Source organism: Dermacentor albipictus, unplaced genomic scaffold, assembly GCF_038994185.2.
Source record: "Dermacentor albipictus isolate Rhodes 1998 colony unplaced genomic scaffold, USDA_Dalb.pri_finalv2 scaffold_11, whole genome shotgun sequence".
Taxonomy (NCBI): Eukaryota; Metazoa; Arthropoda; class Arachnida; order Ixodida; family Ixodidae; genus Dermacentor; species Dermacentor albipictus.
In genome coordinates this window covers 3,724,158-3,750,014 of record NW_027225565.1, presented here as the reverse complement: position 1 = coordinate 3,750,014, position 25,857 = coordinate 3,724,158, and the positions used below count along the sequence as shown (strand labels likewise).

General features: G+C 45.4%; 1 protein-coding gene across 18 annotated transcripts in view; it reads left to right on the top strand.

Moving 5' to 3' along the window:
- mask (multiple ankyrin repeats single KH domain) overlaps positions 1-25,857 on the top strand; it is a 332,919-nt gene that overhangs the window by 298,173 nt on the left and 8,889 nt on the right. For 17 of the 18 annotated variants that reach the window (XM_070528438.1, XM_070528443.1, XM_070528429.1 and 14 more), the window contains 3 exons: positions 328-527; positions 12,318-12,473; positions 21,068-21,205. In XM_070528438.1, coding sequence (XP_070384539.1) covers positions 328-527; positions 12,318-12,473; positions 21,068-21,205 — 494 coding nt within the window. The remainder of the gene's footprint in view (positions 1-327; positions 528-12,317; positions 12,474-21,067; positions 21,206-25,857) is intronic. The other variant, XM_070528428.1, reaches the window with a different exon arrangement.

Here is a 25,857-nt window from a genome sequence, read left to right as displayed (position 1 = left end):
GTGTGCCCTGCCACAGTGACTTAGTTGTGATGAGTGTTGTGCAAAGAAGGAAATGGGCAATTGGCTCTTCAAACATGAATGTCACTTTTATTGATGGCTGCATAAAGCCATTTCCAGCATCAGACACAGTCATTGACTTTCTGCAAACTCGACAGCACTGCCATCTGACTTACTTGACTGGCCGTTTTCTTAAAATAGGTTCTTGCAGTTGTGCCTGCTGCTATTCTTAAGAGAAAAACCACGCAATTTAGATGCACCTTGTATTGGTGTAAGTCATCGCCTCTCTGCGCAAGTTTCCCCTTTGAAAGCAGAACCCTTGCTCTGTAGGTGCCGCAGGTGTGGGTGGCGGTGCAGGCGGAAGTAGCCTGACTCCAGACCTCAGCGCCATGCAGGCCTGGGTTCAGTACCAGCATGCCACGGGGCCCCAGGGAGATGGCCTGGCTCCATTGTTGCAGCACAACCGCTTTGCTGCTGCTGCAGACACGGTGTCAGAACAGCAGGCACTTGACCAGCACTCTTATCACCATGTGAGTAGTAGTAGCCTTCCATTTCATTCATTTGACAAAATTAGGCTATGCAGGCACAGGTGGGAAATGTGTGCTGCACAATTGAAAAGAAGTGTATTTCTTCCATTAAGGGGCCCCCTCACCATTGTTAGGCATTACAAACAGGCAAAACAATGTCAATTGCATCTCCAATATGTTACACCAATGCATGCCATGAAATGTTGCTGAAAATTTCAAAAGTGCTCTAGAAGGAGCCCTCAGCCAACCAGCGAGAGAACATGAATGGTGCTGGCAACTCGCAAATGGCCAGCAGCAAATAACCAGCAGAACAGCAGAGCGCATGGCCAAAGCATAACTGAAGGCATAATGTGCACACATGGTTTCCACTCGGGAGTGCAAGACTGGTCACCCTACTCCGATTATGCTGCTGCTTTTGTCGCACCACTGCTGCAGCACCATTTCCACCTGTCAGTACCATTATGCTGCCCTGAGCCGTTGCCACTTTTGAAATTGTTGTGAAGTTCTACATCAACTGTTGCATCAAGTTCTACGAAAAGGATTCTGTTCCCAAAAAAAACTTTTTAAGGTGTTGAGGAATGGGGCGGTGCAAGATTGCAAAATATACACAGAAATTGTGATGGTACCCGCACACTCCTCTCACGGCAGTGCAGGGTACCACATGCTGGAGAGTCACTTGCTTCAAGCAAGTTTATTCATAGAAGTTCCTGAAGCATGCGAAACTGGCAACAAAATTGCTGAAAAAGTCACTGTGAAAAATAATGTGTAGCCTGTCAGTCTCTGCTGTTTTGAGTTTGCTGTGGCTTGTATGGTATGTTAGAGGGGGGGGGAGGGGGGGGGACAGCTTTCGCATTGTGAAACATGGCCAATTTTTCGAAAATCACTTTCAGTTTCTGTAAGTCTTTTTCTATATGATTCCGAAATATGTTCTCTTAAAACCACGTAGAAGTGCTCTAGACATTTGTTGTATAAGCCAAGGTGTAAAAAAAGATTTTGTGGAGATTAGGAAAAACAGTGTTTTCCAAGCCATATAATAGCTCCAGAACAGCGCAACCGAGCGCCGCCATTTTAGTCTCATCGGAAAGCACATTTCTCCATTTTCAAATATACCACTTCAGCTATCCCCTCCGTACTGAAACAAGTGCACAAAAATCAAATGGTTGAAAATTGTACCACGAGGGAGCTGACGCCCTTGCACGCCTAGCGCTGACATGTGTCCCAAAAGTGAAAGCTCCAAAACCTTTTCAAAACTCTAAGGGTGCAATCCGCCTTCACTTTAGAGAGATGCACAAGAATCCACACGAACCCTGTGTGACTCATGGATTTACACGCGAACAAGTGACGCTTTTATACCGCATCAAGACCGACTCCGCGTACACCCCAGCTTGGTTATTCAAGACTGGGCTTCGCGCTTCCCCACTCTGTGCTTTCTGTGGTGACATTGGCGACATCGAACATTTCATTTGGCTATGCCCGCAGTTTGACACAGAAAGAAAAGCGATGGTCGACAAGCTACAAAAAAGCGGTCTCACGCACAGGACCTTTCAGGACGTTGTTTTCCCCGGAGGGCCCGCGGCATTCAGGAAGAGAGCGCAACGACTGCTGATAGCCTTCCTGCAAGACACGGGGCTCATCGACAGCTGGTGACACACCCCTGATCTCAACTCGGAAGGAGGATCAGGCGGAACAATTGCCGGCTATGTATGCCAGGCTAACCCCACCTGCTTCAACACCACCACCACCACCACCACCACCACCTACCACAGTCTCCAATTGACCACACCCGCCACGTGACTCCAGCGCTCTTCGCCATGGATCCGGTGCTCGCTCCATAGGGGCATCATCTGCTCTTCGTAACTTCACGAGCTCTCGATGTCTTCACCACCGTGAACTCTACGAGTGTCAGAATGTGCATGACATAGACCTTTCAGAAGTGCCGCCGATCCCTCCTTTTCTGGACGTCTCAGATCTCCAGATAAGCTTTTCAAGTATCGGTGCTTCAGGCTTCGCTTCCAAGCACATCGGGCAAGCAATCCTCGGCCACGTGGCTAAGCCTTTCAAGAATTGCTGCTTCAGACATCACAACCATGCACGTAATACTCTTTCAACCCATGGCTAGGCATTTCACACATCAGTGCCTCGGATTCGGTGATAGAGCGCATTGTGTGCAAACACCTCAAACCCATGGCTAAGCATTTCTCACATGCAGGTCTCGGGCTTTGCAACCAAGCACATCGTGCACCAAAGTCAGGGTATCTATCTATCTATCTATCTATCTAATCTAATCTAATCTAATCTAATCTTGGTCATAGTTCCTTGACTTACAGTGCAGAGGTCAGGACATTCTGGCTTCTTTGGCTTGAATATTTCAATGCGAGTCTGATGTGAAGGTGCCAAGAACAATAAAAAGCACAACTGCAAATCTTTGTATGAAAAGGGGGGGGGGGACTAAGAATGTCACATTTTCTTTTGTTCACAATACAGTTAAACGTGGCTATATCAAATCTACAGGGGATCACAAAAGTTCAGTATGTAGGTAACTCGATATATAAAATAAAATTGAATAAAAAAATTTTCAAGGAAGTTCTACAGCTGTTCAATGTATACAATAGTTTGTTATATGTGGGTTCGATATACAACGAACCCACTTATAACGATAGTGGTTTTAACAATATGTTGGTTATAACAATGAGAAGCTGCTGCACTGTCAACTTCTGCGTGTTTTCCACGGTGAAATAACCCGCTTGCTACAATGCCCTGATGCGACATTATCAGTTATAACGATGAAGTCTGGCTGCGGAGTGTCCGAGCCAAAAGGTAGTGAAATGCGAAATCCTTGAAAAGAAAAAAAGAAAAAGAAAAAATCAAGCTGCTGCACGATAGGCCGTTGCTCCAACAGCCGCCGCGCGCTCATTTTCCAGCCATGTCCACACGGCTCTCTCCCGTCGCCCTTCCACCTCTCTGAACGCAAATGGGCTGCGCCCATTACCCTACGCTGCGCCACCCTCCGAAACACGAATGGACCGTGCCAGCTGCGGCGCAGGCAGATAGCTCGCATGTTGCTCGCTGGCTCATTCAGCGCAGTTCTGCAAGCAGCTTAATCACTCGCGTTCGTCTTTGTTGGTTGCATCGAAATTGTTCCTGGCCACGTGGTTTCTCAGCCTCGTTTGATTCGCCGCTGAAACGGAAGATGGCTGTTCCACCCGCTGATCATTGGCAATGCACGACGTTGCTGGGGAAAAGAAAGCACACGGCTATAGATTTGGAAACTGAGTGCTTCTAACCGATAAGACGATCGTCGCGTCGCATCAGATAGCGACGGTGACGACAGCAGCGATGACATGGTAGGGCAGGCTGCCTCAACATTGTCCTCACAGGAGGCCGGGCAGATAATTCAGTCACCTCCGGGGCTTCATTTTCGCGAGGAACCTTCCGTTGCACTACGTGGAGCACTTGGATGCCTTGGAGGAGGATGTTGGCAAGCTTCGCATATAGCGTGAAAGGCTGACGGACATAGGCCTTTCTCGTGCAAGCCAGTGAGAAGTACGTGGCGAGATGCTTGTGGCGATCTCTCCTCAGCGTTTCTTCTGGGTCTCTCAAGCTGACAGGCTGCCACGGCAGCCTTCCCGGAATATTTAAAAGGCTCCTTTAGGGCCACCAAAGCAATGCCTCAGCAGTGCTCGCATATTGCTTGCCACCCGCGACACCTCTTTGCAGTTGTTATAGCAGTGCCATTCTTTAACGCCGACAGCCACGGCTTGTTACATGCGATCGGAGTGCCCAGGAAGCAGTTAAACGAGTGAACACGATCAGCAACCAGATGGAAGAAGGTGGTGGAGAGGGGCACTGACCTCCCCGCCATTATAGTTTTCTCACAATAGCTCTGCCATCTCCCTGTTTTGATTTTTTCATGCAAACCGGTTCTAGTAATTATCCGTTATAACAATGGAATTTTCGTGCGACTTGAATATTGTAATGAGTGGGTTGGACTGTACCCAGGTTCGGCTGTATTCAACAACCTTCCATTGCATTTTGTAAGCTATCCAGACCCTCACAAGGTCCAATGGTGAAAAAGCTTGTACAATACAATGTTCTCAAAATATGGTAGCTGGTGCAAACATTAGGCTGCCAAAGCTTGTAAGGCATGCATGTTTCAGCTGCACTGCTGCCCCTGTACCATTTACTTTCTGATGTGCAGCTCCTCAGCCGTTGTCTAGCAAAAAAAATTTCAGAATGATGCTGAAAGCCTTCATTTAGTTATCTTGTAGTTGCTACAGAAAGATGAATACGCATCATTGAATGTGAGAGACATTATGTGAGTGATTCTAAGGGGGTAATGCTCCCTGCTCCAGTAGAGACAGTTGTCAACGAGACAGTATGTGAATAAATTCTGGAACTTAATGTGCTTTTGTTGGATATTGTGCAACATTTGGTCTGCAACCTGGCCATCATGCTCTTCACAGAAGAGCGGGGAAGGATGTCTTGGGAGGGAAAGAAAGGAAAGCAAGGCACTTCAGACTAAAGGCAAAACACTCCAGAAGCCCCGCATTGGATAGGGCATCAATTGGTAACAGCCCTGGTACCTTTTGATAGAGTATAATCTAAGGTACCACTTTGAAGCCATTTTCTCAAAATTCTTTTGTTGCGGCAAGATTGCTCAACTTGAAGTGTAGTTCAGGGTGTGACATTCTTGCTTTTTCAGTGTGACTTTTCCTGAATTAATGATAAAGCTAGTTCACAGTTGAGATGCCTGTTGCACAATTGTACATCATGACAATGAGAATTCAAAAGTGGTGTTGGGAAAAAAAAATGTCACGCCCTCAACCATTAATTTTGAAACGCACAGTGCTTCGAATAAATCTTCGATCACACTATGTAAGTTGTTCCGGCTTGGGACAAGCCCAAAAGGAGGAAAAAAATATTTCAATAAAAAGTTGTTGAGATATAACTTTGAAAGTTTGATGATAACTTCACAGAAACATCACCGCTAGCTCTGACAATTTTCATCAAAATCTATGAAGAAAAAATTATAAGAGAATTCTGAAAGCCACATTTCTCCTTAAAGGCAAACCAGTGTTAAAGTGCGTATGTATCCCATAAATGTGCATAAATGTGGTCAAACGCACACCTCTAGGTGCGACACCTTCAGTGCCGCAGATACACTCCTGATCACGTCATTGTTCTGAGATACCTTCAGTGCAGCACTAAACCTTGCTATTGCTTTGTCCTTCCCCTTCAGGTGAAAGTGATAATTCTTTCTTTTAAATGTGACATCGTACTGACTTTTTTTTTTTGCAAGAATTCTGCTTTAAAGTGCCCCTCACCAGGTCTGGCCGTTTTGAGCGGACAAGCGCATAGCATACAGTGTGTGCGAATCATCATGTTTGCAAAGAATTACATTGCTAGGCGCCGCAGAAAGGTCTGAAATTTAAATCCTCCTCGCGGCCACTGCACTCCAAGCAGGACTGTGACGTACTCGCATCCCTGCGCCTACGTACTGGTGTCCGCAGTGTGTCGTCGCTCGTGGTGACACGTGACTTCGAGAATTATTCAAGGCAACATTTGTTGTTTGTGTGATCTGTTGCTTGATTGATGAATTGAAGTTTAGAGAAATAGTAAAACAAAAATGGAATGTCTGCGTGTTTTTTGTTTTAGTTAACACCGAAGCATGAGAGACGTACTTCCGTTTTGGATCTGCTTGTTCCCACTGTTGTGCAGTCACGTGTGCAGTGCAGCGCGTGATCATGCTCTGCTTGTTTTGCCTCAGTATTCATGTAGCACTGAATTATACTGCTAGTCATGTGTCCTTGTGCACTGCACGAACGAGACAACAGCTTGCGCGTTACGCCATCGGCGAAAATGCATAGCGCCGAAAAAAAAGAAACACGAAAGCATATGTGACATATGCATCGTGCTATCCTCGAGATCCAGTATGGGAGAACATGGGGAAGGAATTTCGCTTGCATAGGCTAGACGGGGCGAGTGGAGAGAGCGTCTTGCTTGGCAGAGGAGCCCGCTAACTGAAATCTTGGGTTCGCGGAACTGAAATATTTTTATCTCGGCTGTTAATGAGCCGATTTGAAAAATTTTTGTGGCAGAACGCTCCCTAGAGGACACGCAACAACTTTCAGCGTATGTCCAAAATTTGCTGTGGGTTCTGGTGAGGAGCTTTTTAAGTTCCGAGTCTGCTAAAGTTCTACAAAAAATTTCCAACAAGATCCAAATATGGTAGATGAGTACATTTAATGCCTGCAAGTACCATTTAGTACTATACTATATCGTGGTAACAACACTGCAATACAGGAAATAGCTTATTTATTATGTATAGACAAATGATTCATATTTTACTGAATGTTGTAAATCTGCAGCAAATGAAATGAGACAAATTTTATGCAAATGCCACCAAACTAGATTTTGGGGAAAATCTGCTGAAATGGCAACACTTGTACACCTGTGGAACCAGAAAAAGATAGAAAGTCGTTCATAGAAGTTATGCATACAGCAGACTTCCATTAATTCAACTGCGGTTAATTAGATTTTTTGGTTAATTCGATCCCGATCAAACATCCTGGCTGGCATTTCTAAGGACAAACTTTTGTTATGTCAATCCTAAAGTTGGCATTTGCCGGATAATTCGAACTTGCCCACTCAACATGCCTGCATCTGACCTCTATAGTAACCCCATTAGCGACCAATTTATGGCAAGATGTCTCGACAGTGCTTAGGGACCAGTGAACATATGTAATTCACTCATCGAAAAATGCCTATTTTTGGCTTGCTCTAGGAATATTTTCAAGCAACAACCGTAACTCAAACTGTATAATATTTACCCGATTCTAACATGTGCCTTTTATTTTGTTATTCACTCCCTCCCCCCCCCCCGAAAAAAAAAATAGGGCCTAAAATTGCCTGCACAGTGCAATCCAATCTGATTTAAAACCAAAACTGCCTTAGTAGCATACATACGATTTACTGCATGACACGTATGTATTGCAGTGAAGCCGACTTAAGGAAATCGGTCACCATTGTGCAGCACATGTTAGACTCTTGCCCATTTTCTTTACTAGAAAATGGGTGCATGTTAGATTTATGCTTGATCAACCGGATAAATCAATAAATTTTGTTTGTCCTGTCAGAGTCGAATCAATGGAAGTTGGTTGCCTTTAAACGTTTGTACCTTTAAACTGTCAAAATAAATTCTTTAGCATCTGAACTCAACTATGGCAAATCAGTTCTGCAGAAGCTCACCGGGTGGAAATATTGGAATAATTAGGAAATTTGTCATCCACCTGACTGTAGCACGAAGCTACAAAGGAAACCCATGCATGTCTGTCACAAAGGAAGCTTCATAGTTGAAAAATGTGCCCTAATTCAGGATTCGAACCTGGGACGAACGGCTTACCGGAGCAATTGCTCAACCATCTTGGCTAACCAAGTGCCTAGCAGGTTGCAGAGTGAGAGTGAATTAATCTGAAACTCTAAGCAGGGGCACACTAAGCTACCTTGGTAGCTTTGTGCCTTTAATGGTAGCTTCCCCTTCGTGAACTCAACTACATCCTCTAAAATTATTTCACAAATGCAACTTGTTTGTGTAGACCTTTTCATGAGTGAAGAGGAAAAGAGGGAGATGGAGACCTCTACCTTTTGCTGGAATGTGACATGAGAGTGGTTAGATGCCTAGTGTGATGTCAAGCTGAGATGCCTAGTGACGCACTCAAAAATGCTCGCCTTTCACACAGATTTGGAGAGGCACATTCTACAAGTTTGGTAGCAAGCTGAAAGCATACGGTGTCGCTTCACTCATTAACGAGACTTAGGTGAAGGCTTGGCAGGATTGCGTTGTCCCAAAGATATCCCATTCTGATACCAATCTGTACAGCCTTGATAAATATGTCCTCCCATGGTTACATTTCTTTATTGAATATTTAAATTCTTAAGAGTGACTTATTATGAGATAACAGTATTTACTCGTGTGAGGTCCACTTTAATTTTTTACTGGGTGCTTGCTTTACATGAGGCAGGCTTGTAGCTACGTACTTACTGAAGCTTCAAACTACACTCGGATTGCTATTCAAAATAACGCAACCACTGGCAGCCGACTATGAGTGCATTTACAGTTGCAACAAATTTTACGGATACAGACAATGCTGCAAAAATGTCGGAATAATTGGACAGTCCATAAAAACAAATTGTGATGGTAGAAATTTTTTTTTTTTAAAGAGCACCTACACAGCAGAAAATTTGTCCACAGGCTTTTGCTTATTGTTGTGCTCTATTAAAATAAAATGCTTTTCAAATTTAGTGATGGCCGCGACTACAGGTGAGTTTCGCGTTTCTCCATTGCGCAGTGCTATGTGTGTCGCAGATCATCATGAAGTGCAGATACCATGCACATGGCCTTCACTCCATGACACCTGTCAGTTCAGACTGGTGCGCAAAATCAGTTTGCAGCTGTATTGACTTTATGCCTGCACATGAGCTTACACCATTCTATCCAGTAAGTGCACACACAAACTTGGTAGGGCGTAAGCAGTACTTGCCGGCTGATCGCCCGTGGATGTAAACTTCGCTACAGCCACAGAGGCCGTAGGTCCAGCCCATCCATGTATCTCATGCCTGATCATTGATGTAGTCTAGTCTACTGGTAGAAACATTTAGGGCGAACTTCCCACTTCAGCTTTTTGCCCGCCACACCCATCAACTAGGCTTAGCCAGTGCCGTTTCATCAGTCTGCAATCAAAGTTGGAGTTTGGCAGATTTGGTGCTGGTGCGGGGTATGGTAGTGATAATTCCATTACCAACAGGCCAACTAGTGCCCTCTAGTAGCAGCTTGCAGAAATTAACCAGCATGCAGGATATGCGCATGCTGGTTAGGTTTGTGGTTTGTGAAACTCACTTCATGAAAGGCATTTCTTTTCGTTTTTTTTTTCCATGAAATTAGCAGCTCTGAATACCGTATTTACACAATTGTAGGTGGACCCATTTTTTCATTTTTGACAATCCAAAGTTGGTGGGTCAACTTAGAATCGAAACCGAACCGTGAACCGCTAGCAACGGCAAGAAAATCGAGAAATCGGGGACGCTATGGCGTGGTTACAACTTTGTACCTACGTTTCCATGGTTACGGTAGAAGCGTAGCGCGATAATTTACCGTATTGCATGCATTTTGATGTCAATACAGGCGATGCCCACTTTGAAAGTTCGCGCTCCCAATCTGTGCCCATTGGCCACCGTACCTAGAGCGACAAACCTCCCGCCATCGAGTTCGGAAATGTATTGAACAATGTGATACGATCTTGGCTACATTAGCGCCGTGAATTGAATCAAGGATTTCGCTAATACTCATTTTATTATTAGAGACCAACAGAACACTCATTGAATGTGAGTAACGTACTCACGAGGTAAAGGAAATCGCGTGCGGCCGCTTTCGTCAGTCGCATGTAGCATGTTTTGATATCCCGCAGTGCGGCAGTGGCCGCTTCCGGTTGATTGGATGGTCGTCATCTTGCAGCGAATGTGTTCTTGCGAATAAAGTTTCACGCTCAACCCACAGCGTATGGTTATTTCACGAGTTTGTACAGAAGGTTTTTTTTTTTCTTTATTAAAGAAACACTTACTGCGCGCACCGCGAGCGCTAGGCTCTTGCGGGAGCATCGATCATTGATGGAAAAGTCACCGTTTGGGGGGTATAGGTAGTTGGCGGAAGAGCTTCTCTTTGAGATACGATTTTTTTGACGGCCACGTGTCAGTGCTGCTGTTGTGTCGAATCGTTGTGCCTGTCATGAGTGCCCCAAAGAACTGTCGGCGCTCGTTCACAGCTGCTTTCAAACAGGCTGCTATCCTCCATGCCGAGGGAACTAACAACTGCGCTGCAGAACGCAAGTTTGGAGTGAGTGAACGTGTGGTGCGGCAGTGGCGGCTTCAGCGCGAGGGAATTTTTTCGTGCGACTCCAAGCGCCGTGGTTTTCGCGGGCCTAAGTCCGGACGCTTTCCGGAGCTGGAAACGAAGCTTGCGGCGTACGTGACGGATCTACGCTATCGATCACTGCTGGTCACGTGCGAAATGATCACTCAACAAGCCCGTGTCTTCGCTTCGGAAGCAGGAATACTGTGGACTGAATTTAAAGCCAGCAGGGCCTGGGCCTCTAAATTTATGAAGAGGGCTGGCTTCTCCCTTCATAGACGCACCAGCGTGTGCCAGAAGTTGCCGGCCGCATACGAGGATAAGGTCCTCACCTTCCATAGGCACTTCCTAAAGCTTCGAGACTCCCGAAGGTATTTGCTCGGCCAGATCGGCAATGCCGACCAGACTCCCGTGTACTTCTATACGACCAGTAACACAACCGTGAGCGTTAAGGGAGCACGCGATGTAAACCTGCTGACAACGGGCAACGAAAAGCTGCGTTTTACGGTCATGTTGTCATGCTTGGCGGATGGCACCAAGCTTTGCCCGTACATCGTGTTTAAGAGGAAGACGATGCCCAAAGAAGTGCTTCCCAAAGCCCTTGTGGTACGCGTGAATGCAAAGGGATTCATGACAAATGACATGGTAGTGGAATGGTATCGACTGGTGTGGCTCCTGAGGCCGGGCGCATCCCTCAAGAGAGACATCCCCAACCTGTTAGTGTTGGACTCTTTCCGGGGCCACCTCACCGACAAGGTGAAAGCGGTGCTTCATAAGGAGCGCACCGACATGCTTGTAATCCCCGGTGGCTTGACGGGCCAGCTTCAGCCTCTTGACGTGGGTGTCAACAAGCCTTTTAAGGACCTGCTGCGCCGCGAATACAATGACTGGATTTCCAGAGGAAACCCTGACCTTACCCCAAGCGGGCGTGTGAGGCATTCCTTGGCTACTGTGTGCGGGTGCGTCCTCTCTGCGTGGGCGGCGGTACCGCGCGATGTTGTGGTGCGGTCGTTCGCCAAATGTGGACTCACACTTGACGACGACATGCTGTGGGACCGCAGCAGCTGTGATGGCAGCAGCACCAGGGAGGACGACTCCAGTGACGATGAATAGTCATCAACCGTGGCAATAAATTTTGCTTGTGTAAAATGCGCTCTCACTTTTTTTTTTTTTTTTTTTGAGGCATGTGATTTTGGGGGGGTCGACCTACATTCGAGTCTACTTACAATCGTGTAAATACGGTATTTTTAATCTGCAATAACAACATATGTGACCCTCAAACTGCCGCACGTGCCCAGTTAAAATGTGTGCTGCCTTTGTATCCTGTTCTTATGTTCTTGCGCATCACAAGGACCTGTGACGTGCATCTGTGTGTCTTCTTTGTGGTTGTGCCCTTGCAATACATTATGTCAAGGTCAGTAGTCCAGTCCGCCCTTGTCCCTTTATTTGGGCCAATAAAGAAAACTTGATATTAAACATGCTGGAATCTCATGGCAAATAGGTATCCACGAAATGTGCATAATAGCAAAGAAATTTAACTGAGGAAGCATGACCCATGTGAAAGCATCGTCATGGGTGCCTTTTTTTTCGTTAGCAAGCCTTAAGTAGGTGTAGAGACATCATTTTCGTAGCATCTGTGGGATAACAAGTGCACATTATGAAATTACGCTGTGTGAAATTGCTCTTTATACAGACATTTTTCAATGCATTGTGATTTCAGCATGTTAATAAGGTCATTATATGCTTTTCAACATGGCGGGCATGAATGAACAAGTGTGGCAGCTAGTTCAGAGCTAGGGAAGTGCGGAAATGGTTGTGTTGCTACTACCTTGGGTCATATGTGCAACGGGCCCTCCTCTTGCCTTTTTTTTTTTTCTGCTATGCTGCAGCAGCCTCAGCAGGCAACACTGAACGCGGGAAGCCTGGGTGGCTGCCCCCCTTTCCTCAACGGTTTCCCTGGCGGAGCAACTGGAGCAATGCTAGGAGGGGCTGCGCAGCTTTTCTCCTCTGCTAGAGTGGCCGCCGAGGCGCCGCACCAGCCTCAGGTGGGTGCACGACTGAAGGGAAATGGTCCTCCACTGGTAATTGGCTGCCAACTTGCTATCTAGATGGCTCTTTAAAAAAATAAAGGTGGGGTGACATATTCCTGTTTCTAAAACTCTACTTGAAATGATTACTGTATAGGCTCATGTAGTATCCACATCCCCAGCTTCATGCAGAGAGTTCCACAAGAAAAGTATCTTCAGGGTGTGTCCAGATAAGTTTAGCCGGTGTTGTGCCATACTATGAGCACCACATGGTGACAGAAGCTGCCATACTACATGCACCACGTGGCTACCACAAGGCGACAAGAGCTCCCACTTCTCCACGACGAATCAAGTATTCGACACGGGAGACAACTTCAAGAAGCAGCCAGCCATCTCCGCGGCGCCCAGGCATCTCCACGACAAGTCAAGAATTCTATGTGGGCGAGGTCATCGCCCTGCCCCGCCTGGTTCCTGCCGACGAGGGGTCGCCGAAAGGATTTAAGGGAGAACCGGCCCATTGTGAAAACAGAGTTGCTTCAGCCGCTCAGTTGGTCTGATGTGCTCTTACTGCTACCTGTATGCTATCATCCACTATCTGTAAATATTATATAAAGTTTTTCGTTTCTTCTTCATCTGCGGAAAGGGTCCGTCTTTCGACCTCCACCTCGAAGTCACAACAGTGGATGGCAAGCTGTGGGATTTGAAGCCAGATAACGCCCACTACACCGCTCAATGACAGCCATGAGGGCCACCGGCGTCAGCTAGTTTGGAGGGGGTGAGTGCCCGACCTTTGCCTTTCGCATCGCCAGACCTTTGTCGCACATGTAAATGCTAAGGACCATTGCTCAATTATTCTAAAAGAGTTCTAGTGGTTTTGTCTTAGTTAGCTTCAGGCCTTGCATAGATTCCTGGCTTCAGAAGCAAAGCTAATTCAGGGGCAAAACCAGAGACGAGCCGTCAGATCGCAATGGAGAAGCTCAGGATACAGGACCTTCTTCATGTTTGTCAGGAGATGGGCATCTCGGTTGCCGCGGCAAGGCGAAAGAAAGCCATTCTTGACGTTCTGAGCGCACAAGAGGTAACTGAGGAGGAAGTCGAAGAGGTTTGGGGAGCAATTCTTAAGAGGAGAAGCGACAAAAAAAGGCACGAGGAGGCAGAGGAGCAGAAAAGGCGTGACGAGGCAGAGGAGAGAAAAAGGCGCGAAGAACGAGGTCATGCTCTTAAAATGAGAGAACTAGAAATAGAGCAAATTTGGATCAGTTCGGCGCGTTCAAGTCCCCTTTCCGGCGGAGACGATACGCCTAAACTGAGAATACAGGATCTGATGTTACCGTACAAGATAGGCGGTGATATCGCACTTTTTCTTGGGGAATTTCGAATGCATGTGTGAAAAGATAGGGCTGGACGAAAGCCTTTGGTCGCAAAAACTTCTTTCGGTTGTCCCAGGAGAGGCCACGGAAGTTCTTGCATGCTTGTCTAAAGAAGACTACGAGAGCTATGGGAAGGCAAAAGCCGCGCTCCTTCGCAAATACCGCCTCTCTGCCAAGGCATTTCGACAGCGGTTTACACAGGCAGAAAGGGGCGGCGAGTCGCACATTGAGTTCGCCTACGAGTTAGTCTAACTTAAAAGACTGGCTCAAAAGTGCAGAAGTTTATGGCAACCGCGACAAGGTGCTTGAATGCATAGCTCTGGAGCAGTTTTACCGAGTTCTTCCAGAAGAAGTTAGACGTTGGCTGCAGGACAGGCTCCCACAGGTAGACCTAGAAAGGGCGGCGCAGCTCGCAGAGGAATATTACATGCGCCGAAACTTCCAAGGAAAGCCTATTCAGGAAGATATGCTATAAAAAAAAGGACTATTCTGGAAAGCAGTTTTCCCCCTCGCAACCCAGTTTCACCGAATAAGAAATCGTCCATGAGCGACGAGTTTAGCAAGAGAGTATCAACTAAGGCTAAGCTAAGACTAAGGCTGAGGTGGCGAGGGAAGGGCTAGCAGAGACAGCCCAGTCGGCTGGGGCCACTAAAGCTAAGGCAGACGGCTAAGGCAGGCCCTGAGACCAATTATCTGCTTCCGTTGCAACAACGAAGGCCATATTTCTTTAAAGGGGCCCTGAACCACTTTTTATCGAAGTGGAGAAAGACATTTGAAGTGAAGATAGGCTATTTCAGAACCACTTTGCCGCAAGTACTTCAATGCGTTCAGTAGAAGCGGAGTTATCGACAATCAAACACGGCCTCAGCTGTGCTCCCCTTCCTCCTCCAATGCCTTGCACTGCAAAGGCTACAGCGAAGACGTCACCGTGGCACACAGTTCAAATTTCCGATTTGGTGCCTATGTCGCATTAAACGTAAGCCAAACGAGGCAGTCCTCGGAGAGCCGCAGTGTGCTTAGCGACGGGACTCGTCGCGGCACCTCACAGTGGCCGCGGTGTCGCCGAGCGCAGCAACCAATAGCAACCGCTATTGGAGTGTGCTTTATGACGAAATAAAGCACAGAGAAAAGAGCGAGGAGCATGGGTTTTTTGAAACGAGAGCGTTTGAGAAAAAGGTGACTTTGCACTCCGCTTGCGAGCTCCACGGACCGCATACAACAGCAGAACTTGGCTGACATGTTCACAACAGCGTATGCTACCCGTGGACTATGTTATTTCACCAAGCCTGAGTGGTGGTTCAAGGCTCCTTTAAATTGCAAGGAGCAAATCGCGTTCGCCAGCATCAGCCATTCAGAAGAAAATCTGAGGCTGCTCAAGCCATATAACCAGGTGGTCGTGGTAAACGGGAAAATGTGCCGGGCACTTCGCGATTCTGCCGCCACCAAGGATGTTACTCATCCGGCCTTTGTTTCTCCTGGAGACTATACAGGGGAATGGGCCTGGATCAGACAAGTCGCAGAAGAGCAGAGCGCATGCTTGCCAGTTGCCAGGGTAACCCTCTAGGGGCGTATGGAAGATTGCAAACGGAGGCAGCCGTGAGTACAAGTTTACCCGAACACTTCTCCTATCTTTTTTCAAACAAATCGGAGCAGCTTTTAGAAAAGGAGGGCCGGTTGTTCTCTGCCAGTGTCGCGTGCATGGCATTAACATGATCGCGATCACATGCCCTCTCAAAAAAACGTGAAAGTACATCTTCAAACGAGGAAACTGACAATGTAACGTCCTCACAACGGCAGTCTATGCCGGGAGATATGGCTGATCAAAAGCTAATGACTCGGACTTGGGATGGATCAATTGCCGGATCAGTGACAGTGGGTGAGGAGCCTTTCGAGACTCAGGAAAATGGGGCGCCTGGCACTGCTTAGCCCCACATCCTTTTGCTGGGAGGGGCTTAGTAGGGTTGAATGAAAGGCGCTTATCGCGGCACAGTACAGCTGACTGTGCTGCAGGCTAAGGTGAATGAAGGAGTGGCCCGAAAGAACGTCTCGTTGCACTCTAGGTCAGGTCTCAAGTACCGGAAATATCAGGATTCCAAGGGTCGGACATACAACGAACTACTCGTGCCAGAAAAGTGCCGACCACAGCTTTTACAGTTAGGGCATGGGAATGCTTGGGTGGGTCACCTCGGTATCCAGAAGACAAAGGCTAGGCTAGCGCAAGATTTCTCTTAGCCAGGATGCTGGAAAGAGGTTGAAACACTTGTTCTGTCACGCGACATATGTCAGCAAGCTGGTAAACCCAATGACAAGTGGCAGAATTTCACTCGGAACAAGACAGGGCAAAATATAAACCTTCTTCGATCGCCTCAGCTGTGTCTTGCCTGCCCGAATGACTGTTAGGAATTGCTTTGCAATCTATTCTTTAGTTGTTTATTCTCTTTGAATGTATGTTCTTTGAGAGCACTATTTGTACAGGTCTGTATCCCCGGCTCTTTATCGGGTGCGTGTTTCGTGTTTAGTACAACAACCGTAATGGTACTGTTGAGAGCACAGAGGGGGGTTAGAGCGTTTGTTTTCATGGAGTTTGGTCTGGCATTGTGGAGAGCATTGGGAGGGTGCTCACTTTCATTGAAGTGATGGGCATTGATTTTTGGGCACTCCGTGAGCTTTCTCACATCCAAGCAAAGGAAAGACTACCGGATGAAAGGGCGGAAACGCCATTTCTTTAACCCCATCAAGGATGTCACCCAATCAGCACATCGCATACGTCTAGGCGCGTCAAACAGCTCAACTTCTGGATGTATTATCTGACCCCGAGGGTGCTGTTGTGCCATACTACGAGCACCACGTGGCGACCACGAGCCGACGGGAGCTCCCACTTCTCCGCGACGAATCAAGAATTCGACACGGGAGGCGACTTCAAGAAGCAGCCAGCCATCGCCCCAACGAATCAAGAATTCAACGTGGGCGAGGTCATCACCCTGCCCCGCTTGGTCCCCGCCGATGAGGGGTCGCCGAAGGGATTTGAAGGCGAACTGGCCCATTGTGAGAACAGAGAGTCGCTTCCAGCCGCCCACTCGGTCTGATGCACTCTTACTGCTACCTGTACACTATCATCCACTTATCATCATCATCCACAAATATTCTATAAAGTTTTTTGTTTCTTCTTCGTGTTCAGAAAGAGTCCGTCTTTCATCCTCCACCCCGAATTCACAACACCGGGCATTTTCAGTGAAGATATCTAATTTTGATCAAACGTTCCATTTTGTTGCTCAAGTGCTAAGGACAACGAAATCAACTGTAGTCTCATGAAAAAATAACAATAATAATAATTAAAAAATATCAGTGCCCGGTCAGTCGGACATTATTTGCAAATTTTGCGGAATTGGCATTTTGGTTAGCTCAAAATAGAAAAGTGTTAACGGCTCTAAAAATATTGAGTGATAGACTGCAAGTCAATAGCATTGAATCTTTCTTGTAATAATTGAGTATCACTGCCATAATGTGGAGAAGAAAAAAAAAATATGGAACATTGCACAATGTTTGCCAAAGTCCAGATTTCTTTTTTTTTGCATCTGGCGAAGTCTGTTGCTATGGCAGTTGAAAATATTTGAAGCAGATATCTTTGCCCTAGCTAGCACTAACATTTTACGAGAAGCGGTCAAGCTTAGGCATGTTAGTAAATTAGCAGTAATTTAAAACTTTTTTTTCTTTTGTAGAGAAAGCCATCCTTCATTTTCTTTGACATTTCCCAAATGAAATTTATTTACTTGAAACCAATGTAACCTAGAAATACTATCATTCTTGTTTCAGAATTGGAAAGCTAGAAATGTGACCGAATAAACACTACCCCTGCTGCTATATATGTGGTCTGTACGTGCTTGTGGTTGCAGGTTCCTTTATTTTATGACGTGAAAATGCTGCAAGATGGTTCAAAAAGCGAAGGTTGACTAAACCGAAAATTTTGGCGGTGAAAACACTCCATGTGTTCTTGGTCAGAAATGACAAAACCTATGCATGCAGCAACAGAACAGAGGTGCATTGTCACATATTTTGGAGTGTTTGCTCATGATATTGGGCTTTTAAATGCATGTCCTGCATGCTGTTCATTTGAAGCAGAGTGGAGAGGATACAAGAACAATTTTTTTAACCGAACGTAGGGTAGCACAGTGAAGTCAGATAATTCAAAATCCCTCAATTCAAATTTACAGGTTATTCGAACTGGTCTGTTCATCCTGGCGAAGTCTTATGTCTTAGAATTGAGGAAAACTCCAGCGAATTCGAACTCCAAAAACCACCCATTGGTTATTTTGAACAAAATATCTCTCTCCCATGCACAGCTTTTTGGAGAAACTCGAGCAAAAGGCGAAGGTTCGATGCATAGCTAGCTTCTTCTGGCACGTCGTGAGCTGATGAACGAAAGTTTTTTTTTTGTGCGAGCTTAGTGACGGTTTTGGTTTTGCACATATAGCAACTGATCACAATTGATCAGTTGCTATAGTTAAAGGGGCTGTCCTCAGTTCAAACTGTTTAATTCTAGTAAATTTCCAATCCCCTTGGAGTTCTGTTTAAGAAAATTCTACTGTAATTTGATCAATGAGGGAGCACGTAGCGGAACATTAGGGGTATGCATCAGGAACTGCAACTACGTAGGAATAGTCTTGTCACTGGTGTTGACACAATCAAATTTTTAACCTGCCAGTGCCATCTCACAGTGAGATCATACGTGCCACACGAGGAGTCTGCACAATTACATTAGGTGAGCTTAGGGCAAAGCGCTAAGAGAAGCGAAGCAAAGCAATTCCTACAAAAAAGTAGCGTTGTGCTTCACTTTCATTTTGCAAAAAGATGCACTTTTGTCCTGCCCAATAAGAGCAGTGTAACTGTCAAAAAAAAGTTTATAAGTTATAGAATCGAGAGGAACGCATTAATGGAACCTGTTTCTCAACCATTGTCATACTGCCACTACAGGTAGACAAAAGTACAGTCAATTCATGCACCGAATTCTCATCGGCGACTACCAAATCGACTAAGCTTTGTTAGTTTCGGTTTGTGGAATGCCGGCAACATCTTAAAATGAAGAGATTACTATTTGTGCTCGACTCAGTGGCCATATTAACATACGGTTGTGCAGTCAGGGTCCGAATTATCGCACGACATGCTGTGAAGTGTCCGAAATTTCATTCATCCTTGTAGATTATTAAATCTATGAGGCTAGTGGCGGTGCCGCAAGGCTGTGCAAATAATAAAGTGTGTCCAAATTATCGGTGTCCAAATAATCAGTTGTGTACTGTGTGTACTACTCATTTAAAACAAATTTAGCCATAAGTGAAATTTCGTTGCGGTTGGCCTGTCATGTTTCAATTTCTTCAATGCAGTTTCATTCAGGCTTCAAAGTTACAATTTTTAATGGTATGTCTTTCAGTTCGCATGGGTCTCCTTTGAGATCAACTTCACCACTCGAAGTAATATTCGAAGCTTACTCAGTTGTGTGTTTGTGTGTTTTTTAATAACTGCTTACGTGTATGTTTTAGATGACACAAGAGATAAATACAGAACTTTAGTTGTTGACATTTCTGCTTTGTAATCCTTTCCACTAAAATTTAAAGTATGCAGGAGTGAAAGTGCTGCACCAATTGCCCCCACCCCCATCCTGTGCCAAATACCAGGGTACACACGTTCCTAGTTGTGCTCTGGGGTTTAGCTCACAGGTTCCATCCGCTTCAGTCTTAATACTTATTTTAACTTTGTTATTCTAAAATGAGCAGCAGCAAAGTATCTTATATTAATCATTATGTTGCAATAAAATCTTAAATCTGACTTTACTGAAAAGGGCAGAAAATTTGAAAATGAACACATGCTTGATAGAGCACCTCCCCTCTCACCCCGCACGTGCTTGATTGCACATGGAAAAACAGCGCTCATCACGTCACCATCGTTCTCTGCTCACACTTGCACTTGGACCTTATATGGAGCATGACGCTGCTCCGCTTTGGCGGCCGGTTGCTCTTGGTCGCTCAGCGGGCGATTTGAGGAGTGCATTCGCAAGCAGGTACTTGTAATTAAGGTATTTGACCATCCGCATTTGTGGAAGCTTCCATTTATTGCCTCGGTATTTCTTTGCGGCAGCAGTGGAATTTCATTATATTGAAATCCTGTATATACACACATCACTATATTGATATTCAAAATGCATGATGTTCTACGAACAACGAGTATTTGTCGCATTGCATGCCTGTAAAAATGAAAACGCCACTTTCTGCAGAAGGTGAGGTAAACACCCACGAAAGTAAGAGCAGAGCCAGTTTCTGTGGAAGAAAGCATGGCTGCCAGAAGAATATTCGTGAATACAGCCTGGTGCCTTAATGTGAATTTTCCTTAAATGTTGTGCGATATTCGGTACAAACCATGGCAAATGTGCACTGGAGTTTGCAATATTAATGTTACGTTCATGCAGTTGAAAGTAATTGTACCTTGTCACAAAAGCAGTAGAGCATTCACTGTCTTTTCATCGGCTGTTGTTGGCCACCCTAATCTGTTTGCATCATAGTTACAATTGTTACTAGAGGGAACTGTGGTGGTGCGATCATTCAGCCACCATGGGAATGATGGGAAGTACATGGATTTGTCTAATCTTCGTGCTTGTGGGCTCAGACGCTTCTGTGTCTTTGTTTTTTATATGCTTTATCTGCCTTCATTGTCGCAAGTTTCTGAGCAGTGCATACTTTTCTAAGTTTGGAATATTCTGCAAGCACACTCAATCACTACTAATTGCAGCGGTTCAGCCTCTCGAGGTAACCAAATCAAAATGCGCCACGCATCTCAACTTGCCTGCAAGAAATTAATAAGGGTGTCTGATGCCGCTTATCGATGCATGTGTCCGTGGCATAGTGGTTTCAGTATCGGGCCTGGTACAAGGGGTCCTATCTTCAAATCCTGTAGTCAGACAGTTTTAATAATCTACATTTATTTCTGACACAGTACTTTGTTGAAACTGCTGAGTTTACAAAGTCATGAAGCTGTTTAAAGCCAGAAGGACAAAGTTTAGGCAAGTCCGTGTACTTCCCATAATTCCCATGCTGGGCAACCGCTCCCATATCAGCTCCCGTAGACACTAGCGCCAGAGTTCCCTCTCGTAATTATTGTATGAAACTCTGTGGTTTACGTGATAGCTCCTCTAATTTTCCCTGTTTTCACTGTGCAAGTGCTTTGCTCAGAGGTTCAAATTTTTGTTTCCATCAGGAGGCAACACCCTGGTCCCCGCATAAGCTAATGGGTGGTGCGCCAGGCGACTCCCTGCACCACCATGCCGCCCACCACCCCCCCCACCACCCACAGCAGCAGCAACCTCACCATGCCCATGTGGCAACTGCCAAGCTGGTAGGCTCTCTCTCTCTCTCTCTCTCTCTCTCTCTCCGAGTTTCTGTAATAGTTGGTAGCTTACTGATTGTGCATGTTGTCCTACATGTAGCACACTGCTTCCATTTTCAGAATATTATCTGTAACAGCTTCCACTGCTCAAGATGCTTTTTAAGGGCCCTAATTCTTACTCTGTACCACCAGCAATTGCTATGGTGACGGCTCACTCATGCTCAATCTAGGCATATTCAGCTGCTTTGAAGTGCAGCATTGGTTATCGTGTAAAATGGTTGGAGACAATCACCTGACCTAGTGGAATAGCCTGTAAAACTAGGCTCAAGGTAACTGCGGACAGTAAAGCAGTGGCACTTACAGAGGCCATCACACATGCATGATATTTGAGCAACAGTGACATGCAATGCGACTAGCAGACCTTGTTGCATTGTGGTGTGCGGTAACTACTAGTAAACACCACCCTGACAAGAAGTAGTGTCAAATTTGCGCTGTTGTTTAATTAAATAGGCTAGTAAAAACTGCAATTATGTCAGAAGATCAATGTTCTGTGAGGCCTAGTTTGAGGTATGAGAGTGAATTAAGTCTAGTTTTAATACCATGCTTGAACACAGTAAACAAAACAAGAAAGATATGTAGCAAGGCCGAGCTTAGATTGAAGCTGGCAGTCTGTTGTTATGAAACCATGGTAGCCGGCAGGAGCGTCTATGTAGACTTCTGGGCAACAAGTCAAAATTTCTGAGTGGTGCAAAACTGGCAATGCAACAGGCGATAGTGATAGATGCCCCTCTGCAATACAAACGTGTCGCTTGAATTTTCCGTGCATGTGTGAAGCCTTTAGGTTTTATTCATTAGCGTGAGTTCAGGAACATTACAGCCCCAGAGAAATGCTGCCAGAACTCCATCATTGCATGCATTATCCTGTGGTATCAGCTGGTATCGCTAGTGGTGCTTCATTTGACGGTTGCCTGGTGGGTGAAGCAAGCAGCAAAATAAATAGTGTGGTCCATTGTAGGGAGCCACCCGCCATCATAGAATTGCGGTTTCAGTCTGCTGTCGGAAGGCACCTGCGAAGGCCTTTTAAACTGTGCACATCCATCCTCCCAGTGGATATGTAGTGTCACCTTTCGGGAGCTCACGCAAGTGTGTACTTATTTTATCCTCTTCCCTGTAGGTGGCAGCACTAAGGTGAGCAACTAAAGAAAATGCAAAAGCAGCATTAGCTTGAGTTGTTTTAATGCCGCCGCTCAGTGCACATGCTTAATGGGAACGATTCTCATGGTTTCAGCGCAAATGACAATGACTTTAGCGAAGAGGAAACTTATATTCTTTTACCAGACAACAAAACCTTGTCCAATGAGTGTACTGATAATGGTGACTGGAAAGACGACACAGAGGATGGCAGCATCAGAGGTGTCCGACAACGTGCGACGGGGCTGGAAAGGCTACATGGATTTTTCTCCTCAGCAACTCGTCTTACGTGAACTGTTCATTAGTCTACTATCATATCTTTGTCACGAATCAATGGATTGAGGAAATTGTGCATAAGACAAACCACTTTGCACACGAGAAAGTTTCCTACTTTGGTGTCCTTCCAGAGCAATTCATATGGAAGGGTTGGAAAGAAGATAATGTATAGTATAGAAATTGCACGGACTATTGAGAAATTAAAGAACTATGTGGCAGCTGGTATAGATGACATAGGTCCAGTGGAAATTAAGCATATATCCCCATTAATATGTAATGTTCTTGTCCACATTATTAACCTTACTCTGAGCATGGGCACCTTATCACAAGCTTTAACGATAGCAAGTGTGACACCCATCTATAAAAGCGGTAGAAGGGATATGCTTACACATGGTTTTTGAAAGCATAATACATAATAGACTAGTACCTTTCATAAATGAGGGCAACATATTAAGAAAGAGTCAGTGTGGCTTCCAGAGGAATAAATCAACGGAGGCTAGAGTTGGCACACAAAAATTTCTTGGTATAACATTTGAAGAGCGCCTGTCTTGGAGTGCTAGTAGTTTAGCAGTAGAAAGTGTGTGAGGTGTTTATATAAAGCAGCCACTTTCATCATCCCTGTGTGGCTAATGAAATCTTTCTATTATGCGCTGTTTTACTCCAAATTATGTTGCAGAAATTTAGTATGGGGAACGACAGCACAGGGTAATTACAATAAATTATTGGTATTGAAAAAGCAAGTACTTCATTGCTATAAACGTTATAACGGGTACCCGTGGTATTTCAGAATGCCACCATTATTTTGAAAGCATATGTTAAGAGCTGACCAAATATTTTATTACAAGCTACTTCAATTTGTGCATCATGAAAAATTTTATATAGATAGCAGCATTGATAAATCATCTTACTACTTTAGAGAACAAGAACGACACATGCCAATAACGAGGACTAATTATGAAAAACTGTCCATGATATATCAAATAATGTTGCTGCTTAACAAACTTGAGAAAGATTTGGACTTCAAAGTTAGTCCGAACCTCTTTAAGAAACAGCTAAAGAAAGTATTATGAATGAGTGCTGCGACTTTCACTTTATCCAATTAAAATAAGTTTTCTCTCCTTGTACGTCCTTTTTTTTTTTGTATTGTCTAGCAACACATACTCTTACGTTAACTGTTAACACTGTGTATACAAAATCGACTAGTAGTTGTATTGTTAGGTAGTGTATAAATTTCTTAGAGTGAATTATGAATATACCGCTTCTTTTTTATTGTATGAAAGAGACTTGCCACATGCTGCAAAGTTCTTACTATGTATGTAAAATGTAATTATATTTTTGTATAACTGGTACAGAGGCCTCTGTCGGGTATTGCTATACCTTTAGCTTCTTTGCCTTCCTTGAGAAAAAAAAAAGAAAAATAAAGCTGCCGAATCTGATGAACTCGAAGCTTTTCATGGAGTTCTAAAGTTCTACTGAATATGGCACTGAATCCCAAACCAGAAATCGAAGCATAGATAAGCCGCAACCTGCTGAAGATGTTCTTCCCACATGTGTTCACCCGAGTGATGTTCTACCAAATACTCTGGATGCTCCATGTTGCTCCATCCAGGGATCATTCTCCAAGCATGCCAACGTGGGGAAGCAAGATAAGACATATGATATATTGATGCCAAATGCTGTGAGCAAAGCCATGCCAAAAATTTGCATTAATGAGAGTACCGTCAGCTTCAAAGGAGGAGTCTCGCAAGTGCTACAGTCAATTCCCGATAATTCGAAGCTACTTAATTGGAATTTTCGGTTAACTAGAAGTGAAGTGCTGGTCCCGTCAGTTTTGCATGTAATCCTCTGGAAGAAATCGCTCGATAATTCGAAGTCCTCATCCAGTAATATTGCTTAATTGGAAGTTAATTTTCAGCCGGGATCTTCGAGGGGACCGTTATTCTTTGGTAGAATGTGCAATTTTTCAACTGCTGCAACAGCTCTGCGTTGGTGTCATTGCCACCGCAGCCGCCCGCAACGCCGTCCTTCTTGGAGCGGCGCGATTATTCATTGCTATGGCTGCTGTGGCCTCCGCAATCAGCTCTGGCGGGAGGCAAAGCGGCTGCCGCGGCATGGCCGGAGCTGATAGCGGAGGCCACGTGGGTGTCATAGGTGCACGCAGCGCTGCATACTGCCAGTGGCGAGATTAGGCTTGCAGCGTAAGTCGAAGCGTGTGTTGGTCGAGCGCCTCTGTGCGGGTAGCTCGTTGGCTAGGTTCCGCAGGTGATCCTGTGCTTCGGAATTGACTATGCATAGTCGCACAGTTGATAGCCATGGCAAACCGTGGCTCTTATCGCACGCTTTACCTGGCAACGAAAGTCGAGGTTTTGAACGAAGTTGAGAAGGGAGGTGACGCCAAACAAGACATAGTGCGGAAGTACGGGATCACGCCGAACACGCTCTCAAACTACAACAAGAACAAGCGCACACTAATGGATTCATTTGAGAACGACAAGTTGAAGACGTCTCGGAAGCGAATGCACATCAGCGCTTAGCCAGAGTTGGAGAAGGCTCTTTTGGTTTGGATTAGGGAGGCCAGGAGCAACAGACTTCCTCTCAGCGGAGACATCGTTGCGATGAAAGCCCGAACGCTTGCAGCAATGTTGGGGATCGATGATTTCGTTGTGTCAGATGGATGGCTGACGCGCTTTAAAGATCGCCATGACCTGGTTTTTAAGAGCACATGTGATGAGAAGGCGTCCGTTAACCAGGAAGCATGCGCCACGTGGAAGGGCGGAAAGCTGCGTGAATATCTCGGCGAATACAAACCAGAAGACATCTTCAATGCAGATGAGACTGCACTCTTCTACCGGCTTCTACCAGAGAAGACCCTGACATTCAAGGACGACGAATGTGCTGGAGGCAAACGCAGCAAGGAGAGAGTGTCAGTGCTGATCACGGCAAACATGACTAGCACGGAATGATGTCGCTTACTTGTGATCGGGAAAGCCACTAAGCTGAGATGTTTTAAAGGCGTTGAGATGAACAAAAAAACGTGGATGACGGCCGAAATCTTTAAGAGCTGGATAACCAAATTAGACCGCAAGTTTGCTTCTTCGAACCGCAAGGTGTTGTTCCTTGTCGATCACTGCAGTGCTCACGTGAATGTGCCAGCCTTGAGTGCAATACAGTAAAACCTCGATATATCTAACACG